We start from the raw sequence: 16952 nt of genomic DNA, 5'->3' as shown, positions 1-16952 counted from the left end.
TGTAGAGGACGCTCACCGGTGTCAACTTGCCCACCGCCTTGATCTGTGCCGGCGCCTGGGCCTGGGCCTGGGCCTGCGGGACCTGCACCTGAGAGGCCTGCTGCTGCTGCCGCAGGAGCTGGAAGTGCGCGGGCGTCATCGTTTTCCCCGGGAGCTGGACCCCTGTGGCTGAAGAGGTCGTCTGGTGAGACTGCAGCCCCGCACACGCGTGCAAGGCTGAGCCCTAAGGAGCCCGACGAGCAGAGCAGCTCACACAGGAAACCAACCCTGCCTTTACCTTGGGACACTTGAGTCACCAAAGACCGAGTCGGGGTCTGCACCGGGGTCAGGCTGGTAGTGACCACAGCCGAGGCCGTCACTGAGGTGACCGCCCGAACACCCTGCGTCGGCGCCAGGGACACCATGTCGGCCGTGGCCGTGGCTGGGGACCCAACGGCTCGAGGCTGGGTGTGGACCACCTGGGCAGGAGCAGAGCCTCCCGAGGTCTGGAAAAGGCGAAGAGAAGAAAACTGTCAGGCTGCTGTGCAATATTCAACACTCTTTACAGTCGTCGGGTGAAGAGAAAAGGGCACCAAACTCTAAATCCTAGAAAACGAAGCACATTCCGGGTTCTGGCCTCCTGACGGAGTGCCGAGACCGCTGCCCTTGTGAACGCAGAGGCTGCGCCGAGGGCTGGCGTGGATGGGCCGCCCGCAGAAGGGAACGTCACGACGCTGCCGCGCCCAGTCTGAAACACTGCCCGTGCCCATCCCGCAGTCCTCACTCAAAAGACCTTTTGGTCCCGGGAACCATCTACGTGCCCGTGTTTATCCCCCAGAAACACAGAGGCCCCTAACCCCCCAGGGCCATCCCCAGCCAGGTGTGGAGGCTGCAGCCCTGGACCCGCACCGCGTCTCGACTTGGCCTCGCCGTGTCCTCGTCCCTCGGCGCCACGGCTGCCGCAGCCACTCAGCGGACTGGACCCAGCTCCACCAAGTCTGCCTCTGAAAGCACCCTGGAATGTGACGCTGGCCCCTGCTGGCCCCTGCTGGCCCCCTTGGTGCAGACGGTCATTATGTTTTCCTGTTTAGTTCGTCCCTAATCTTACATTTCATTACCTACATATTTGAATCCAAATCCAACATCTTATTCTGTGCTTTCTATTCAACTCACCTGTTCTGTATTTCTTTTAATCATCTTTCTTGCCTTCCTGCAGATGACTTGCTTCTCATCCCACTTTCCCCCCCCCAAAGTTTGGAAGTTATGCTCTATTCTTATTCTTTTGGTGGCTTGTCTAAAAATTATATCAAGAACTTACAAAAGTCTAATCCATTAATTTCACACTTTTCCTGAACAATAAAGGGATTCTGGAATGTTTCAACATCCTTAGCCCTGCTCAGGTCACTGTATCGTATGTGTCTGCCTTTGTTGACCCTACAGTAAGTTACTATTGTTTGTAAAGTCATTGAGTCGAGATCTATAGGGAATTCTCTTAGGTTTTGTTTGGAAATGTTTGTTCTTCAAGGTATTTTCAGGGCTGGCAGTTATATTCTCTGACTACAGTGAAGATGTCACTCCATTCCAGGAGCTGGTTCCTGGCTTCATCACTACCGCTGAGAAGTAAGCAGCTGTACCTCTGAAGGCAACCTTTTTCAGGCTGCTTTGAAGACCTCCTTGTCGTTGGCATTATGTAAGCGTGGAGTCCCTTTCATCATCCCTCACTGGGATTAGTTGAGCTGTGGTGTATATGGATCAGTGTCATCAATCAGTTCTGGTAAACTCTTAAAACTTCACGTACTATCTTTGCTCAACTTTCTCTCTGTCTGGAACTCTGATTAACCTCTGATTACATCCTTACTCAATCTTCCGTGGCTTTAAATTCTCTTCCGTACTTCCACCTGCTGTCTCCCTGTGCTGCATTTAGGATAACTTCTTCTGATTTATCTTCCAGTTCACTAACTCTCTCTTCAGCTGTGTGGAAAGTCATATTAAGTCCAATTATAAGATATTTATTTTTCAATGCTGGTAACCACACTTTTCATTTCTTAAAGTTCTTTATATTCTTTTAAGTACAGTTTCCTGGTTTTTACAGACATTCACAAGCTTCTCTTTCATTTCTTTAAAATAGAAAGTATAATCGTTTTATAATCTATGCCTGATAACCCCACCATCTCAAGTTTTTAAGGACCTGCCCAGTGTCTGTTGTTTCTGTTGGTTCTCACTCATGGTGCCTTCTTTCTGTGTGTATTTGGTTATCTTCTACTATATGCAGCTCATTATACTTGAAAATCATTGTGGACATTCGAAGAAGTCCAGGATGAAGGCACATTCCACCAGAATACCTGCATTTGATTCTGGCCACTTACCCAGGAACACTGCTCATCCGGGTCTACGTCACATGATTTGAGGGGCCTTTGGGAGCCCTTTTGGGGAGCCATCAACGTGAGCTGCAAACTGACAGCTGACTTGGGGCTGGAGCTCCCCAGGAAGAGCCCCCGCCCCACCCTCTGCTCAGCATGATGGATTTTATTTCTGGTTCACCCTGCCCTAAGAGCTTAGCCATTTGGGGGCCTGTCTCAAGGCATCAATGCCTCCTTTTAGACTCTCCACCTGGGTGAGTCGAGCCTTGGGCTTGAATGGGGGGTCCCCCGTCTGAGAAGGTGAAGTGTACTCCAAGGCAAACACAAGGGCACCCTGTGTATCTCTCTGGGTTGCTTCTTCCCCTTAGATTTTGGCCTGATAATTATTTACTCTCTTGTCAGCTCCTTGAAACTCTGAAGAGGATATTTTAAAATTTTATCCAATAATTTCAGTTCTTTTCATTAGGAGAGTGGTATAAATAACTTAATTCACCTTATCACCAGAAACAGAAGTCCTTTCCTGCACTACTGAAATAGCTTTCTCTCTAACCTTTTCTGCAATCATCTACTCTACACATAAAACATCACCTGAATTTCCCTAAAACACACCTCTGCTCAAAGATTTTCAAGTGCTCCCCATCACCTGGTGAATGAAACCCATTCTTCAGCCTGAAATCCAAACCCCACGACAGCCTAGGCCCACTGTCACACAAGACCAAGCACACGCAGCCGCTCAAGAGCCTCTGAGAGGTTGTGGGAACTACCACTTCTCTGCTAATGCATCTCGTGCCCCGTCCACACAGAACCGCTTGCCGTGCCCAGCATACACCATTCACTTTCCCACCACTGAAAGTGATGGGAAAGTGAATGTACGACTTGCCGTGCCTTCCAAAGAGCCGTTTTTGTGGATGACATCTTCCTCTTCTGTGGAAGCCCAATGCTCCCTTCTCCAGAAAACCTCCCTGTTACCTGTACCTCTTTTAGGTGCAGCCACAGGACTAAGAACCCCATGAAAGCAAGCCGTGTGTTTGAGTCCTACTTCTAGCCCCACATCACCAGGGAGAGTATCTTGTCTGTAAGAGCTGTTCAAAAAATACATTGTGGATAAACTGCTTTATCTTTTAAAAATATGACCACAGAAATAGGTCTTTTCAAAATAAAATACCAAGTGCAATGATTTGGGCTTTCCACCCTCACAGAAGTAGTGACACCGGTCACAGGATAGGATCCTAATGCCACAAGCCTAACTAATAGCTTCTGTGTTCAGTGAAGTGGCTGAGTCTAAAGTGGTTTATTACAGAGTAGAAAGAAAAATGAGTGAAATAATCCGAAGTCACATCCTAGAAAAACTGTTTTCATATTTACTCTACTGCTTATTCTAATTTTTTAAACCCAATTTATTGAGGTGTAACTCACATACAGTAAAATTCACCTGTTTCAGGAATAGAGTTCTATGAATTTTTATAAATGTCCACAGATACAGAACACACTCTGTTTTCTGTCCCTAAAGCCTTGCCTTTTCCGTGTGGTTTACGTGGAATCACACTCATTATGAAGGCTTTCTAGACTCCTGTCGGCCAGCACAGCGCCCCGAGCTCCGCCGAGCCGGCAGTCTCCCGCACCGCTGGGCGGCGCCGGGTGGGCCGGGTGCCCCGTCTTCCCTTCTGCTCGCCTGCTCAAGGGCACTTGGCTGTCCGCTTAGGTCGCAATTATGAACACAGCCACTAAACACATTCACGCTCAGGTCTTTTGTGCAGATGTGTTTTCATTTCTCTTGGGGGAAAGCCGAGGAGTGGAACTGATAGGTGGGAGAGTAGGTGCGCGTTTAATTTTGTAAGAAATAAACTGTTTTCCAGACTGACTGCTAAGGTTTTGCACTCCCACCAGCAAGGGGAACTCCAGTTGCCCTGCATCCTCACCAGCAGTTGGCACTGCCAGGTTTTTCTTGTTTTAAAGCCATTCTCAGAGATGTGTAGCAGCATTAGTAGATCACTGTAGTTTTAAGTTACATTTCCCTAATGACTAACAATGTTGAATATCTTCTCATATTTATTTGCTATCCATATGGTGTGTGTGTGTATATCTAATCTGTATCTGTATCTATATATATATCTCCATATGTATCTTCCATGGTGAAGTAACTTCTCAAATCTTTTGTCCATTAAAAAAATTTTTGTCCACTTTTAAAAGTTGTTTGTTTTCTTATTCTTGATTGAAAAATCTTTGTGTAATCTAAGTACCAGTCTTTTATCAGATATCTTCTTCAAATATTTTCCATGGCTTGCTTTTCATTTTATTAACAATATCTTCCAAAGAACGTAAGTTCTTGATTTGATGAAGCCTCATTTATTTTTTTTCATAATTTGTAGGCTTTTGGTATCCTAGGAAATCTTTGCCTAAAACCAAGCAAAGATGTTCTGTTTTTTTTCTAGAAATTTTATAGTTTCAGGTTTTACGTTTGGGCCCATGATCCACTTGGAGTGACTCTTCATATACAGTAACAGTTCAAAGTTCATTCGGCTTTGAACGGCTCCCCAGTTTCTCCAGCACCATTTGTTGAAAAGACTGCCCTTTCTCCATTGAAATCCCTCGGCACTCTTTCTTATTTCTCTTTAACTTTTATTTATTTTTGGCTGCGTTGGGTCTTCGTTGCTGCGCGCGGGCTTTCTCTAGTTGCGGCGAGCGGGGGCTGCTCTTCGTTGCAGTGCGCGGGCTCCTTATTGCGGTGGCTTCTCTTGTTGTGGAGCACGGGCTCTAGACACATGGGCTTCAGTAGTTGTGGCATGTGGGCTCAGCAGCTGTGTCTCGTGGGCTCTAGAGAGCTGGCTCAGTAGGTGTGGCTCACGGGGCCCAGTCGCTCTGTGGCACGTGGGATCTTCCCGGACCTGGGCTCAACCCTATGTCCCCTGCATTGGCAGGCGGATTCTTAACCACTGCGCCACCAGGGAAGCCCCTCTTTTTTTTTTTTTTTTAAAGAGCTCTCCTCTCCATTTTTAATTAATTAATTAATTAATGGCTGCGTTGGGTCTTCGGTGCTGCGCGTGGGCTTTCTCTAGTTGCAGTGAGCGAGGGGCTCCTCTTTGTTGCGGTGCGCGGGCTTCTCATGTTGTGGAGCACGGGCTCTAGGGGTGCAGGCTCGGTAGCTGTGGCACGTGGGCTCAGTAGTTGTGGCTTGCAAGCTCTAGAGCGCAGGCTCACTAGTTGTGGCTCACGGGCTCTAGAGCGCAGGCTCAGTAGTTGGCGGGCGCACGGGCTTAGTTGCTCCGCGGCACGTGGGATCTTCCCGGACCGGGGCTCAAACCCGTGTCCCCTGCCTCGGCAGGCGGATTCTTAACCACTGCGCCACCAGGGAAGCCCCTCGCCCCCGGCACTTTAGTAAAAACTAACCAACTACGTACACATGTGGGTCTACCTCTGGACTCCCTAGCCTGCTCCATGGATCTGTGTGTCCAGCCTTTTCCCAACACCCCACTGTCCAGTTCCCTCCCAACACCACCTTCGCAGCAAAGACATTTCTCAGAAGCCAACAGGGCCACCACTCCACGTGCCCAGCACTGCTGACTCGGAAGCAGCTGCTCCCTCAGGGCACGTGCTGTCCTTCGAAGCCTCTCCCTCTGCCCAGACCCGGCCCCTTCCTGCCACCCCCGTGGGCCTAGACTCCCATAAACACACTGCCCCGCCTTGTGCCCCGTTCTGCTGTGGCGCCCCGTCCACACACACGGGCAAAGCTGCCTCTACGGCACGTGGGCACCCTGTCCGTGAAGTTGGAGACGTGCCCTCGCACCCCCGCCCTCCTCCTGGAACCACGGTGGGGGATTCCGACACACCCTCTCCCAGAAAGCACACGTGGAAACCATCCTCTGCACCCCTCCATGTCCTCGCTACTTTATGAAATGCAAACTAGGTCAGGACTTTCTGTACCAATGGAATGGAATTTTTTTTAAGAAGCCAACGGCTACTGCAGTGTCCCGGGTCATGCATGCCACCAAAAGCACCCAGGAGCAGGGACAACTCACAGTCAAGGCTCCAGGTGCCACGGGTGAAGCGAGGCGCTTGTTAATGGACTGGAAGGTGGCAGCGGGGACGCCGGCGATGGTGTTCACGATCACATTTCCGCTCACCGTGCCTGCGGGGAGAGGGCGTGAGGCAGGAGAACAGGAAAGCACTCACCTCCAATCGCCGCATCTCAGCCGTGCGACTCCTTACCCGTGGGCATGCTTGTCCCTGTGACGGACGTCTTGACGGCTCCTGCCTGCTGAAGAAAACCATTTGAATTTCAGGTCAAGCTCCGCCCTGCGTAAACACTCCAAAGCCTTCCACCTCATCAGGATCAAATCCAAACTCCTGGTCACGGTTACTCAGCCCACTCGGCTGACTTCAGCCCCCTCTCCCCGCACCTCCTCCCACAGTGCTGAGTCCGTCCCTCGGTCACCAGGCTCCGGCCACACTGACCCTTCTGAGCCCCACGTCTGCCAAGTTCCGGGCCTCTGTGCTGGCTGTTTTCCATTCTTTTCTGACTAACGCCACTTGGCCGCAGCCCAGGGGTCCGCCCTGCAGACGGTCTCTTCCTGACCACCCACCACTGTTCTCCTGGGCAGGGAGCAGCCCTCACACCAGGCAGGCGCTTAGTTTTCTGAACAACGAAGGACGGAGCTGCCAAGTGCACATCGAATGCCACTGCGGCAGATGTAACAAAGAACACGGGGTGGAAATGACCCCGTACGACAAGACGGTCCCGCACCAGGGCACGGCGGCGACAGCGCAGGGTGCATAAGATTGACACATTGCCTTTCTTTGTTTATGCACTTTACCACCTTCTTCTCATGGGCACTGAAGATGCACACACGTGTGCACAGCTCTGAGGGAAAGTGGGGCAGGGTCAGGAGAGGGAGGTCCGCACTAACAGTACCTGCTCTTCGAGTCTGTAGGGACAAGAGAGGGCGACCTCTTCATGCTTCACAAAACCCTAATTCCACACCTCCCACTCACCTCCACCTAGAAGAGCGGCCTCGTCTCCCACATGGCTGCCCAGTTAACCCAGCCCGGAGGGCAGAGCTGACCCAGCACGGGAGAGACAGGGTGAGGCACGCGCTTCCTCGAGGGGGAGACTTGGGGAGACGGGGCAGGCCTCCCACTTCCTCTGGGAGGAGGGTCCGCGGGCTGGAAGCCGCAGGACCCTTGACGGGGCTGCGCCGGAGCCAACCGCTCTGGGTGCCTTCTCACCAGCACTGCAGCGCTGCCCACCGTCGTGATCGCGGGGGGCGCCTTCGGCGGGGGTGGCGTGGGCTGCGCCGGGGGCTGGGCCTGGGCCTGGGGCTGGACGGCAGGCTGCCCTGCAGGCTGCTGGCTGCCGGCCGACGGGGGCTGAGGCAGCGGCGGGGGTGGCTGCTGCGGCGGGGGCGGCTGTGGCTGCGGCGGCGGCGGTGGTGGCGGCGGCGGCTGCGCCACGGTCGGCTGCTGCGCTTTCTGTTGGTCGGCCAGCGCCTACGGGGCAGGAGGGAACGGAGCCGTGCAGAGGAATTGGCCCGGGGGGGACCCCCAGCCCCCAGCCCCCCTCGCGGCCCGCCCGCCACCCGCCGTACCACACACACCTTTTTCTCCTTGGCAATGCGCTCCGCCCGGAGGGAGGCGACCTGGATAGGAGGCAGAGGTTTGTCGTAGTTGATTCCACTAAAGACAAAGGAAAAACGAGAAGTAAACTGCGAGTTCTAAGTACACAGACACGCTAGAAATCCAAAGCCCTCATTTCCCACGATGCCAGGTGCCTGGACACCAAGGCTGGGGCCCGAGCGGCTCGGACCTGGAGAGGAGAGGCTGCCAGTCTGCCCCAGAGCATGGTGGCCCCCAATCCCTCACAACAAGGGCCAGCTGCCCGGCCCCCCGCAGCGGCGGCACTCAGCGCGGCGCCTGGACAGCGCGCGTCCCCGAACACGTGGGGCAACAAAGCTCCTCGCCGCAAACCAACCGCCCCTGCCCCCAAAGCCAGGCCTGCCCCCGCCCGCACTGAGCGCCAGCCCTCGCGCCACAGAGAGCACCGGCCACCCGCCCAGTGCCGTGAGCGCCCCACAGCCCTCCGCAGCCTCTCACAGAACCCTCGCTTCCAGGGGCTCCCGGGCTCCCACCCCGACGGTCGCCTACCAGCCTCGAGTCCTGCCGCGGGGAGGCTGGCTCCGCCCTCGTGCGCCGCCTCTGCGTTTCAGGGCGGCCCAGGTGCTGCTGCTACACCTGTCTGGCCCCTCTGGACACCAGCCCTCCCACGTCACGTGCCCCAGCTCGCGCAGTGCATTCTCTGACCTCGCCCACTCAGCCCTCCACCCCCCCGAGGAAGTCCTGTAACCCACCCTGCCGCCCCCACATTTGCACGCTGGCCCCCCTCACCCCGTGTCTCTCCATCACGCCTGGTGGTAAAGCCACAGCCTCAGCGCACTCCCCACTCCACCTGCCCCAGGCCTCCACCACCGGGGGGAAATTCAACCACTGGGCATGGCGATGGTCCAGCCGCCCCGGCGTTTCCTGCTCCACATCCAGCTCCCTCCCGGGACACACGGCCTGGTCTCCTACTGCTTACAGACCCTGACCCTGGTCACTACCTAGAGACACCCCCTCGGCACACCCGGCCTGCACGTGGCCAAGGCCAGCCCGGCTCCACCCTCATCCTGTCCACCAACCTCTCCCACCAGCGCCAGACACACACATACAAAGCCGAGCCACTGAGACGCCCTCCGGGTCCGCGTGCATCTGGCAGCCTCTCGCCAGCTCACTCTGATCGGCCGCACGCCGCCCCTGCTTCCGCCCAGACTGCGGGCCACCCCTGCGCTGCCCTGCTCCCCTCCGTGCTGGCACCATGCCCGGACCCCCTCCCTCCCACCCTGCAGGCCAGCCTTCTCTTTGCCCGCCCTGCCCTCCGTGCCTTCCCGCCGGCGTGCCGGCCCTCACTCGGAGGAACAAGTGTCCCTTCTCCCAGCCGCCCTGTTCTCAGCTCAGCCAGGCGGGTCTGTTCCCCGTCAGGATGAGTCCTCGCCCTCTGTAAGGGTTACTCAGAGTCTGTGTCTTGTGCGAGAGAAACAGGAGGGCAGGACTGGGCCCACCTCATTCACTGCTGAACCCCGGCCCAGCCTGTTTTTCTTGTTAAGAAAACCAATTCATGAAATAATCATCAATTCAATCAATACGCACATCCGGAACATGTGCTCTGCGCCTCTGGCCTCTAGAACCCCTATGTCCACGCAGCTCATGCAGACGCTGAAGGAGTCAAGTAAAAACGCAAAGACGATCCGCTCCGGGAAGAAACAGAGAGGGGCTGGGGCGCGAGTACCAACGAGGAGAAGGTGACGTGTGAGGGAGGGCCTGGCGGGGGGCCGATGGGTCCAGAGAGACGGTCCCAGACGGAGCGATCCGCAAGGCAGAGCCAGCCGCCAGGCGGAGGAGCAGGCCGTGGAGGCCGGGGTGCACGGAGTGGGCAGGCAGCGCAGGCCTTGGTCCTTGGTGCGGCCGGGGGCCCTCAGCAGGCATGGGCCCATGTCAGGCGGTATCTGCAAAACCTACCTGGTGACGAGGAAGGCTTGAGCCAGAGGAGCAACTGGGTTCCATCTAAACATGTGTTTTTTCCCGATATTTTATTACAAAAAGGCAAACATGCAAGAAGTTGCAGAGATTTTATAGCAAACGCCCACGTGCTGAGCAACTCAGACCACACAGTTAGTTCTCTTTCCCCCTGTCTGCTCTCTCACACCTACCCATCTCTCTACCCATCTACCCAGTCATTTTTCTTCATTTGCACAATTTCAAGGCAGGAACGCTCACCCCAGGTCTTCCCTGGTGGCGCAGTGGTTGAGAATCCGCCTGCCAATGCAGGGGACACGGGTTCGAGCCCTGGTCTGGGAAGATCCCACATGCCGCGGAGCAACTAAGCCCGTGCGCCACAACTACTGAGCCTGCACTCTAGAGCCCCGCGAGCCACAAGTTCTGAGCCCGTGAGCCACAACTACTGAAGCCCACGTGCCTAGAGCCCGTGCTCCACAACAAGAGAAGCCACCGCAATGAGAAGCCCACGCACCACAGCTAGAGAAAGCCCATGCGCAGCAACAAAGACCCAACGGAGCTAAAAATAAATAAGTAAGTAAGTAAGTTAAGTAAGTAAGTAAAAAAAAGAACACTCACCCCCACCCCGAACCCCAGTAAACTGGGTATGTTTCTAGGGCGGGGCCGAGCAGACGTATGACAGCTCAGAGGTGGCACAGCCGCTGTGACGCTGTCAGACTGCAAGCAGGACACCCCGTCCCGTGAACGGGGACACGAGTGTGCCCGGCCCGCCTCACCTCAACACCACCCCCAGCTGATGCCTGGACACACCATTTACACGACAATTTGCTGAACTTGTAGGGTTTGAGAAAACGTTAAAATGAATCATTTCAAATGATGAAAACTGCGCCATGAATACAGAAATACCTTTCTGCCAACACGGAAGCGTGCTTGGGGTTCTTCTGAAATGGGTTCATGCCAAGCCTGTAACACAGAGAGAGAGAGAGAATGACTGAAGAGAGGACAAGACGCTGCAGAAGGAAGGGAAGGCCAACGAGAGAGTGGGAATCAAGCCCCCGACCCCGCAGAGCCGGCGCAGGGGCGTGGACGCGTACAGAGGCTTGATGGGGGGGCTCCTCTTGCCCGCGGTCATCTTCATCAGGTCGAAGTGGCTCGTGTACAGCTGGGTGTGCGTGGCATTCTCGTCCTGAGCGTACATCTGGCCCGTGCGCAGAGGACGGTTGTTCTTACTCTGAAACAGGATGGGGGTGGCACAGCAGGGTCAGACGCCGACCCTGCGAACAGGGTCCCGGACTGGGAGGGCTAACGTGAACTCCCCGGCTTAAACAGCGAGTCCCTTCTTCCCGCCCTTCTCTCTGAGACTCAACACAGATGAAACAGCAACGACACGGCGGCGGCGTCCACCGACCGCGAGCACACTCCCCAGCCTGGGCTAGGCCTTCCCGCCCGTCCCGCCTCCAGCTCGGCAGACAGCAGTGAGGCCGAGTGGCCGGGCTGACACGGCCAGTGGCCCCCAGCCAGCGCGCCTTCGCCCTGGTCGGCCCCGGGGCACCAAGCGGCGGCTGTCCCCCAGTTTGGAGACAACTGTTTTTAGAAAAATGAAAACCGAGATTCGTTAAAGAGTGCTTATAGAAACGAAGCAAGTCATTTCCATGAGTTAGAAACCCAGGCGCAAACTTCACTGAAGCCCAGGATGTCTGCCGCTGCCACGCATGCCCTGGCCCGTCGCAGGCGGGAGACGCGGTCATCGCTCCCACTCTGTGACTGGGCGCCGGCCCCAGGTACACGCCAGCCCGACGCCGTGTGCAGAGGCTTTCTGCGTGGAAGCCGCAGACACCCTCCTGAGGACAGGTGGCAAGCTGAGAGGCAGCAAGGCGGGGACACAGCAGACGGACAAATGGAGAGACAAACGCAGCTCAAGGGAGACCAGAAGAGGCAGCGCCCCGGAGACCTCCTCAGCAGCCACGCGGACTCGAGGGGCCTGGCTGCCCCACAGGTGGCCTCCTGACGACAGACGCCGCGTACTCGGCTGTTCTGCACTCAGAGTCCGTGGTGCGCGCCGCTGGGAACAGAGTGTCCAGCGCTTGTCCAGCCGCTGCAGCGGCCGAGGCCCCGGGAAAGCACAGCGACGCACAAAGGGGGAGGCACCGACAGGCCCTCCTTCAACGAAGCTAACAGCACAGAGCCATGCCCGTCTACACACCCAACCCGGGAGGGAGGACGAAGCGCCAGGATGGCGCCGGGCCACAGACAGCGCACAGAATCTTCCAGACGACGCAGCAGCGCGGATGCTGTCTATCGGGCGAGACACGGCGCAGGGACTCCGCCGGCGGGAACCGGGACTGGGAGCGTGTCTGCCCCCGCTCAGGGCCGCGCCCAGCACCCCGCGCCCCTCCCTGCCCCTCGCCGAGCCGCGTGCCCCGCAGGAAGGGCGGCCTCACCTTCCCCTCCTCCCTGGGGATGAGCACGTTCTCGTAGCGGTTCCGGCACTGCTTGGAGGAGCGGTAGATGCGGCTGCAGGAGTTGACGACGTCGCTGACGAGGTCCCAGTTGGGCGTGTGGGCCGGGGACACGACCGCGAGGTTCAGCGGCAGCTCGAGGAGCTGCTTCACGGCCTGGAGGACCAAGTTCAGGCGCCGCGGGTCAAGGCGCTGCGCGCCAGCGGCTTCCCCGCTCTCCAGAGGGCGCCGGCGACGCGGCGGGCCCAGGTCGAGGCCCGGGGCTCACCTGCAGCAGCGCCCAGTCCTCGCTGATGAGCCACTCGGGGTTGTCGGGGGCAGGCTCGGCGGCCGCCCTGGCGAAGGCCGGCAAAGGCTTGGCGAACTGTGTCTGCTGCTTCAGCAGCAAGTTCTTCTTCTCCTTGCCCTCTCGGCGCGCCCTCAGCATGCCGGGCGCCGCGCGGTCAAACAGCGACCGCGGGGGCACCACGGCCTCCCCGTGGCGCTGCTTCTTCTTCCTGCCCGCGGCTGCACGGAGAGGCTGCTTCAGCCAGCGTGTCAGCGCGGAAGGGCCGGCAGGGCCGTGGAGGGCGCCCGCCGGGAGCACCGAACCCTCCCCCGCCACAGGAACCCACCTGAGGGGTCCGTCTTGTGTCTCCGGCGCTCCTTCCTCACGTACACGGGCGGAAGCTTGGACTCCGGGATGGGGGTGGTTTCATACACGAGACACATGACCGAGTCGATGTAGATGTCGTTGTCGTCCTGGGGGGGCGTGGGCGGCGTCCAAAGCTGCGTGCGGAAGGCAGAGCCCTGAGCCGGCGGCCCGGCGGCCCGGCACGGGAGTGGCCGCCGAAGGGGCGGGAGGCGGGCCCAGGGACACGGGGAGGTGGGCGCTCACCGGCATGACCTCTGTGTGCCCGTCGGCGCCCTCACACACGAACTCCTACAGGAGAATGGGAGCTCTTCAGGTCACCCAGCCCTGGCCTCAAGCTGCAGCCCCCCAGCGCGCGCCTTCACGCCGGCGGCGGGCGGGCAGACGGGCAGGCGGGCGAAGGCAGCCCCGGGCAGCACGTACCGCGCTGCAGGCGTCCTCCCGGGTGTAGGTGAGGAGCTGCTCCTGCTCCCGCTCGCGCCGCGCCCTGGCCTCCCGCTCCCGCAGCGTCCGCGCGTTCCGGGCCTCCCACTCGCCCACGGCAGCCAGCATGGCGCCCTGGAGAGACAGCCAGCACCCGCTGCCACCTCCGCCCGCGCCCCTAGCCCGCACCGCCCCATCCTCCCCGCCTGGGCCCTTCCCTCTGTTCCCAATACATGACCCTCTTTCCAGCGCCAGGCTGCTTCAGAACCCAGGAAAACTGCACCTGCAGGTTCCTGAGGCTTCTCCCTTCCAATCAGTTTGTACACGGCTGGGTTTGGGTTTATTCCTCTAATTCTAGGCAAGTCATACTTAGTTCCAACCCAGTTTAACCCTGAAGAACTTGAGATTCTCACGTGTTAAGATGGTCAGTAGTTCATTCTCTTACCTCACTATTTCTCTCCTTTTCTTGATCAGTGGAAGTATGGAATAATTCCAGGTAATTCAAAGCATATTTTTCAATTGGTGTGAGCTGTTTCAAGATGTATTTTTTAAATACGGTTAACAGCAAGTTCACAAGGATTTGGTTCCTCTTATAACCCCCCGCCAACACTTGAATCAAAACAGCGACTGTTCTCGGTCCAGATGAACAAGAAATATCTCCCAGAAGGGTCACATGTTTAAAGTATTTAGGTGCAGAAAAGCAAATGAAGTAGAAAACGCCAAACCTGCCCCATGAAGTCCGCTAACTCCTCCAGCGGCGAGGGTTCCTCGCCCCACCGGGAACCGTCCGGGCGCCGAGACCCGGGCGCCAACTCCTCTGCCGGCTCCTGCGCGTCCTCCTCCTCCAGACACTCGATGCTCTTGAGGGCCTGCGGGAGTGCGCCCTTAGTGTACATGACTCGGATGTGCTTTCAACACTTCAGTTGAGGGGTATGGCCCACACTGTACACCGAACCTCCCACGGTGACGCCTGCTCTCCTCGGCCCCCCTCGCACGCCTGAAACGACGGTGCCGCGGGCACGTCCTCGAGAAGAGCCACAGGCACACAGGCTGATACGCACAGCCCGGCCCCCAGACTCAGAGAACCGAGCAGGATGGGGCGTCTGGCTGCATCTCACACCCGCCACCCACCACCCTGCCCCGGTCCTGACCATGAGAACAATTCTTCGTGGTGCACAAGATACAGGCCGTGGTCCGTGGTGAAGACAGAAACCAAGCCCCCAGGAAACGTGCTGCAGACGGCGACAGACACGTAAGGGTCAGTGTCACCACAGTTCAAGAAACGCCCATTAGACTAGCAGATGCCGCATGCGCCTCTCCCGAAACCCGGCAGCCAGGGGCTGGCAAATGCAGACACACGTGCTCACATCGGGGCCGGGGCTGGGGGGGTCACGCAGCTGAGAGGACGTCAGTTAAGAACTGGTACTCTTTCCAGGGCAATTGGGCAACATCCGCGAAGTTTAAAATGTAACCCATCCTCACACAACACCCAGAAAGTATTTCCAGACAGACCGTACGTCTAAGTATGAAGAACGAAACACTGAAACACGTAGAAGAAAATAAAGAAGAACCTCTCTTAGAACGCAAAAGCACCAACCATGTGATAAAGATGGTCTGCTGGGTGGCACTAGGACCAAGAATTTCTGCTCGCTGCAAGACAGCATTAAAAAAGGCAAACCACAGGTTGGGAGAAGACATTTTACATGTATCCCACAAAGGCCTCGCATCCAGAATACAGAAAAAAAGCCAACAAGCCATTAAGAAAAGAAGACAATCCAGTTAAAAAAAAACAGGAAAAAAATGCGAACGAGCGCTTCATAAAAAAGTATCCGCACTGCCAATGAACACAAAGCTCACCAGCCACGAGCAAGCTGCCATTCAGCCAGAGCTGTGCCCACACTGTGCCCCGTGCCTGCACCTCTGAACTGGCCCCCAGTCCAGCGTCAGCGTACAGCCGGGTGACGGTCCTGACCCACACGTCCGCGGGCAGCCCGTCTCCATCGCCCTCGTCCCCCGGCCGTACCTGACCCCTACTGTCCAGACCCGGAGGTGCTGCCCCTCGGCCCCTAACACTCCTCCTGGACGCCGCGTGGCACACCACCTCCGCAGGGTGATGGCGCGTCACCTCCCGTCACTAGAATAGAAGCTTCGTGGAGGGCGCGAGTTCCTTCTCTCAGCGCTATACCCCTTCCGCCTACAACAGTGCCCAACTCACAGCAAGATGTTCAGCCAGAACGTTCCGAAGAGTCTGTGTGCTGAAACACCACACTGTGCCAGCATCTCAAGAGATGCGCTGAGAAACAACAGCAAGGGTGTGTGACACACATTCCTCAAGCACACGAGCCTTCAGGCCTCACGTGCTTCTTCCGGGGTCCATGTAAGATACACGTTTTCTAAATTTATGGATTATTTATTTATTTTTGGCTGCGCTGGGTCTTCGTTGCTGCGCGCGGGCTTTCTCTAGTTGCGGCGAGCGGGGGCTGCTCTTCGTTGTGGTGTGTGGGCTCCTCATTGCGGTGGCTCCTCTTGTTGAGGAGCATGGGCTCTAGGCATGTGGGCTTCAGTAGTTGTGGCTTGTGGGCTCAGCATGGGCTCTAGGCATGTGGGCTTCAGTAGTTGTGACTCGTGGGCTCAGCATGGGCTCTAGGCACGCGGGCTTCAGTTGTGGCTTGCGGGCTCAGCAGTTGTGGCACGTGGGCTCAGTAGTTGCAGCGCGCAGGCTCAGCTGTTCCGCAGCATGTGGCATCCTCCCGGACCGGGCCTGGAACCCGAGTCCCCCACACTGGCAGGCGAGTTCTTGGCCACTGTGCCACCAGGGACACCCCATAAGACTTTTAACAATTGTTGAGTGGTCACCTCCAGGACAGTTAACCTACTGTTTCCCTACTATCATTTCTGTTATGATGTTTCTACAATCATTTCTGTTATGAGGTTTAGGTCATGATGTTTGATGTGTTATTTTTTTAAACCTGATGCACGTATCACCAATTTTTAAAAGAAAACGGTACATCTATCTGTCCCTCCTGATACCGAAACAGCTGTAAGGTATTTCTGTGCAAGTGACATTATACACAGACAACTCCTAGAAGAAAATGTGAGAGACAGCTGACAGTGGTTGTCTCTGAGAGGGAAGTGAGGGCCTGGTGCAGGACACTTACTTTTCATTATAAATTCTTGAAGGTTTTTTATCACATGCATTTATTACTTCTCAATCACTGGACAGTCAAGTTTCAAAAACAGGAGAGGAGGTGTCCTGCAGTCAAAGGCCCCCAGGAGGCAGGATAGGAGCAGGGCCTTGGGGAGGGAAGCGAGGGGCCTGACAGGCAAGTGTGCGCCAGATCCGCACAGCAGCACCTCCCCCCACAAAGCAGCAGCACGCAAGCCAAGCGCGCAGTCTGCGATCTCGAGTGTCCAGGCCGGAAACGCAGAAGGCAAGATTTCAGTTAGAATCCAAGGCATTATCATCTCAGCGGGTAACCAACGCAGGAAGGCTGAGTGAGACGGCTGCTACTCTTTTTGGTTCTGTCCTCAGAGTGGGACGTGTATCTCACATTCACA

The 16952-nt window shown here is 56.6% G+C and overlaps 1 protein-coding gene across 16 annotated transcripts in view; it reads right to left on the bottom strand.

Moving 5' to 3' along the window:
* Positions 1 to 16952, bottom strand: part of EP400 (E1A binding protein p400) — a 110519-nt gene that overhangs the window by 12672 nt on the left and 80895 nt on the right. For 10 of the 16 annotated variants that reach the window (XM_059039995.2, XM_067016109.1, XM_067016108.1 and 7 more), the window contains 15 exons: positions 14120 to 14263; positions 13840 to 13923; positions 13395 to 13529; positions 13218 to 13262; positions 12955 to 13108; positions 12609 to 12847; positions 12323 to 12496; positions 10976 to 11112; positions 10788 to 10844; positions 7931 to 8009; positions 7563 to 7823; positions 6546 to 6594; positions 6356 to 6465; positions 278 to 485; positions 17 to 168 (listed from right to left, as the gene is read on the bottom strand). In XM_059039995.2, coding sequence (XP_058895978.1) covers positions 17 to 168; positions 278 to 485; positions 6356 to 6465; positions 6546 to 6594; positions 7563 to 7823; positions 7931 to 8009; positions 10788 to 10844; positions 10976 to 11112; positions 12323 to 12496; positions 12609 to 12847; positions 12955 to 13108; positions 13218 to 13262; positions 13395 to 13529; positions 13840 to 13923; positions 14120 to 14263 — 2028 coding nt within the window. The remainder of the gene's footprint in view (positions 1 to 16; positions 169 to 277; positions 486 to 6355; positions 6466 to 6545; positions 6595 to 7562; positions 7824 to 7930; positions 8010 to 10787; positions 10845 to 10975; positions 11113 to 12322; positions 12497 to 12608; positions 12848 to 12954; positions 13109 to 13217; positions 13263 to 13394; positions 13530 to 13839; positions 13924 to 14119; positions 14264 to 16952) is intronic. The other 6 variants (XM_059039996.2, XM_059040006.2, XM_059040007.2 and 3 more) reach the window with 2 other exon arrangements.

The sequence above is a fragment of the Kogia breviceps genome, chromosome 15, assembly GCF_026419965.1.
Source record: "Kogia breviceps isolate mKogBre1 chromosome 15, mKogBre1 haplotype 1, whole genome shotgun sequence".
Lineage (NCBI taxonomy): Eukaryota > Metazoa > Chordata > Mammalia > Artiodactyla > Physeteridae > Kogia > Kogia breviceps.
The sequence above is the reverse complement of the archived record's forward strand: the minus strand, read 5'-3'. Positions and strand labels throughout refer to the sequence as shown.